This window comes from Octopus bimaculoides, chromosome 6 (assembly GCF_046866305.1).
Source record: "Octopus bimaculoides isolate indiv1 chromosome 6, ASM4686630v1, whole genome shotgun sequence".
In the NCBI taxonomy this organism is placed as follows: Eukaryota; Metazoa; Mollusca; class Cephalopoda; order Octopoda; family Octopodidae; genus Octopus; species Octopus bimaculoides.
In genome coordinates this window covers 84,084,554-84,089,553 of record NC_142933.1, presented here as the reverse complement: position 1 = coordinate 84,089,553, position 5,000 = coordinate 84,084,554, and the positions used below count along the sequence as shown (strand labels likewise).

The 5,000-nt window shown below is 31.9% G+C and overlaps 1 protein-coding gene across 3 annotated transcripts in view; it reads right to left on the bottom strand.

Annotated features, from left to right (window-relative positions):
• LOC106870527 (BAI1-associated protein 3) overlaps positions 1-5,000 on the bottom strand; it is a 1,021,331-nt gene that overhangs the window by 207,802 nt on the left and 808,529 nt on the right. For all 3 annotated transcript variants that reach the window (XM_052968680.2, XM_089354166.1, XM_052968681.2), the window contains one exon: positions 1,546-1,649. In XM_052968680.2, coding sequence (XP_052824640.1) covers positions 1,546-1,649 — 104 coding nt within the window. The remainder of the gene's footprint in view (positions 1-1,545; positions 1,650-5,000) is intronic.

The following is a 5,000-nucleotide window of genomic DNA, read 5'->3' as shown; positions in this document are numbered from 1 at the left end:
ACTTCTTAGTAAATGAAAGATTGTTTTAACAGAGTACAGAGCAGCAAAGAGGCTGATTCTCACTAACCACGGTAGATAAAGAGTACAAACATGTATCAGACCAGTGGAGTAATATAAACCAGTAATATCTTTCTTTGAGTAACATTCAGAGAAATTATGTTGAGCCCGCTGGCAACTGTATACATATATATATTCATACTTACATATCTACTTATCTGTCTATTTATGTGTATATATATATATATATATATATATATATATATATATATATATATATATATATATATATATATATATATATATACAGAGAGAGAGAGAGAGAGAGAGAGAGAGAGAGAGAGAGAGAGAGAGAGAGAGAGAGCGAGAGAGAGAGATAGAGAGAGAGAGAGAGGAAGAGAGATGAGAGAGAGAGGGAGAAAAAGAGGCATACACATACACGTTTACATATATCACTTTAAAAGCCGAAGCTATCAACTTTAGCAAAGTTGTTTTTATCGCTTTCGAAAATGGACATTAATCTTTCTTAAACTCCAGCAAATTGCTGTCACTAATTGATAACTTCGATAGGATTTAGAAATCGATAAAAAAAATACACAACAAAAATGTCATCATTCAGACACTAGCAGCATATATTCACACAGAGCACATTGTTTCTACAGATACTTTAGGAAAAAAAAAATAAAGATTAACTAGACAAAGGAAACAAATCGAATAAAATATACCATAAAAAATAAAATGTAGAAGTCTTCTTTACCTGTTGCTGTGTTTTAGTGTCACAAGTCTTTTTAACGTTAGCTCTTTATAGAGAAAATGTAAGTTTTAGACTCTCAGCAAAATATGATAAAGGCAAAGGAAATGATTTTTTTATTTAGTTTGGCTGGAAGTGTGAGGCTAGACACAATGCAGTTAATATAATGGGAATGATGAGCTGTAATTCATACACGTTACAATATAAATATATATATATATGTCTCGTTTAGAGATTTCAGAATTAGCTACTTTGCTCGTTACGAGATCAGTGAATGTCTGCGGTTTCTCTGTCACACACACAGATACACTCATATACAAAAACACACTTACAGACACTCATATACAAAATGTGTCGTCGTCACCGTGGTGTTAAATATTGTTTACTATCTCGTACGTAACGAACGCGCAAACATACAGACACGTACACACTCATATACGAAATGTGTCGTCGTCGGAGTCATCGTGGTATAAATTGTCCTTTACTATAGCTGACTAAAGAAAGATTATTTTAGATAAAATGTTATATTGTTTTAATCCAAATGAAAATAAAAATTACATGTTAACACTGCGGGGTCTAATATTATTACTTTGTAAAATTTAATATGATTTGGTGGAGCTGTTTGAGAATGCATAGGGAACAGACAGACAAGTACACAGACAGACAAGTAGACAGACAGACAAAGCATTTTCTATGGAGAGAGATTAGGTAGATTATATGACGGTGCAATAAAATATATAAGTATCAAAGATATATTATGTTTAGGTACATATGTTGGAAAATTGATATTAACTTACCAGATAGCTTGCTGTATATCAGTGACATCACCTTGTATAGCATGCTGGTGGAGAATTGTTAAAGCTGCCTGAGGTAATTTCCCGGCCCATTTATTTGGTGCATCCTTAGAAAAAAGGTAAAGGGATTAGACTCTAGCAATTCTAAATAATTTTTTCTAATTATGTAAAGTGGAATATTTTTTACTATGGCAATAGTTTTTGTAAGTAGTATGAGAATGGACATCGTTATTTCGTTAAATGTTTGTAGAAAAGTTTGAAATATTGCAAGTTGTCAGATTTAAGCTGGCATACATCGAAGAAAAATAATCACTACTCGCGAATGTATATATTGTTTTTTATTAAGATTCGAGATAAAATATTATTTGTTGCATTCGTAAATATAGTTTTTGTCGAGATAAATTTATTTTGTCATTGAAAATTATTATTTTCTTTTCGCAAAAAGTAACCCTACATTTCTTCCTAAGTATAATTTTTGTTCGAGTCGAAAAATAAAAAAAGATTAAAAGAGGATTATATACTTTTTGTCATGAAACTGAATTCTATTTCATATATCAAGTTTTACAAATAACAAACTTCGTTTGTAGTGGTAGCACAGCACAACTTACAGTTTAAAATATATAAAGATTTGTTTGTCAAAAAAGAAACGAAATGTTATGACAATTTCTAAAAGAATCCTGTCACTGAAACTAGATATCATACGAAAACATATTTCTTTCTCAATAAAATATTTCGTGCTCATAAATGTATATTTTTCGGATATTACTAATTAAACTACACACACACACAAAAACACACACACACACACACAAACACACACGCACACACACACACACACACACACACACACACACACACACACACACACACACACACACACACACACACACACACACACACATTGAAAAAGGAACACTTAAAAATTCACAAAAAGTTACCAAGTCATAGAATATTTTCGATTATTTACGTCATATTTATGTACATTTTACGGAAAACACAATCATTTTAAAGATGCTGGAGGATGTTATGGTTTTTTGAGGAAAGTAATTTAAATTGTAATATCTTGTCAGCCATCTTTATTAATTTAGTTGTTCTGAATGCTGATATCATAAATCATACCTGAATATCAAAGCCTTATATGCAATATATTGTGAATGACGAACGAAATGAAATAATTAATTACTTTCTTTTATGGTAATATTATCTATCTATCTATCTATCTATCTATCTATCTATCTATCTATCTATCTATCTATCTGTCTGTCTGTCTATCTATCTATCTACCTTCATACATGTCTATAATACACACACACGCACGTACACGCACGCACGTACACACACGCACACACACACACGCACGAACACACACGCACACGCACACACACACACATATATGCAGTTGAAATTTACAGAAAAACAAATACTAAGACACAGGTACAATTTTCTCTGTTATATATCAGTGAAAGCCGCACACATCCACACACTTATATGATTATGTGTGTGTGTGTGTGTGTGTGTGTGTGTGTGTGCGTATTCGGACTTTTGGCTATTAAATCCCGCTAATAAATTATTTGTATTGATGAAACTTACAGTATTGTAAAATTTAGTCCTCGAATTGACAGTGAAATGGTATCGAACCTGGAACCATGTGCTTGTGAAGGCATCTTCTAACTAAACAGCCATGAATGTGGCCATATCTTCTGTGCATGCACGGTTTTAGATAATATCAAAATTGTGACACTGATTCTCTAGAGTTATCAAACGTTTGTGCATCTGTTCGATGTTTCTTATTAACCCCTTCGTAGCTTGTTCAGCTGAGGATGGGAGAACACTAAACGTGCCGAATGAATAGGCTTTGATCATTACTGTATTAGGATCTTTCTATATTCCATAGTGTACTTCGAAGAAGAAATATCTGATAACAGATCTTTTATATAAAGACACTTAACCTTTAGATACAGCAGCTAAAATATCGGAATTTTCCATGATATTGTATGCTTCATATCTTAAGTCGAAAATCGTAATCCTTTATGCTATATAATCGTAAAGCAAGTGAATCGTCATGATTAGAAGTTGAATGAAGTGATAAGGCTCAGTTAATCTAAACATATATTTAAAATGAGATATTTGGGTTAGTAACAAGTCACTGCAATAATTTTGGCTTCTTACACTGGCAGAAGGCAGCACATCTTGGATGAAGGCATAATCGATTAAATCGGTTTCAGGTTTTGCTGAATCGACCCCAGAGCAACGGAAAGCAAAGTTAACCTTCACAGGTTTTGAACTCTTATTTTAGCACCCGTAACTGTATACCGCAGCGCATTTTCTCGAAGCTCTTACAATTCTGTTAAACTATTACTCACAGTCACAATAGCAATGCTAATATCGTATTTAGTAGTTCATATGTCATACTTAAATTTTGTGACTTTATATGAATATAACCAAGATTATTGTAATGTGCATATTTACGAAATAATAAAAACAAAATGACTGTATTTTAGTACTCTTAAATGATATTCATGATATCTCTGCAATTTGAATGGGTAGACATGTTCTACAACCTGTATTTGCTCCAAATTTAGACGCACTAGACTAGTGAATGACAAGTGACTTAATCAAGAATACAATATAATGTAGTTCAATGTGAAGGAAACATACGTCTAAACTCATTTTTCATAATATTGGGTCCATAATTTCGCTCGTATTTTCCCCATTAATTTTATCGTCTCCAATGTTAATAGAGTTAGCGCAAATAATATAGTCGACATAGTGTTTCTTTTTTTTTGTCGTTTGTAACTCCATTCTTTCTCTATAACTTTTGTTTATCGGTTTTGAAATTTAGATAAATTTCACCTCGTTTCACACATATGACGATCGATTACGAAGTAAAAGAAAAATAAACGAATCTGACAACTCAATAATTTAAAGGAATATTTTTTTAGGCTGTAAGATATCAAATATCATATATTGGTAAATGTTGGTAAATATCCTAACAAGTACCAAAATCTGTAATTTACATTGATCACTAAACTTACCACGTAAGAACACATTGATAATATACGCTACTAAATGTGAAACAAATGCATGTCATGAATTCCTTTAACGTACTCGTATCTAAGTAACACAAAATGTAAGCTGTCCACGACCTAAAACTTTCATAGCTTAACCTCACTAATAATAACATTGCAACCTCACTTACAACCGATACTATAAGAATTTATATATTTTAGAACATTAAGCTAAAATTTGTCAAATATGATGAATAGTTTCGGGGTTATATGTTCAAGAATCTAGTTTAAGTTATGACAACCCAGCTATTCCATAGATATAAATAATCTTACGAAACACAATGAAATAGCATGTTAGTAATGTTACGATAGATACAAATAACGTACGATAATATAAACATTTGTGGATAAAGGAGTGAAATACCTGAATAGCTAATGCGCTTCCATATC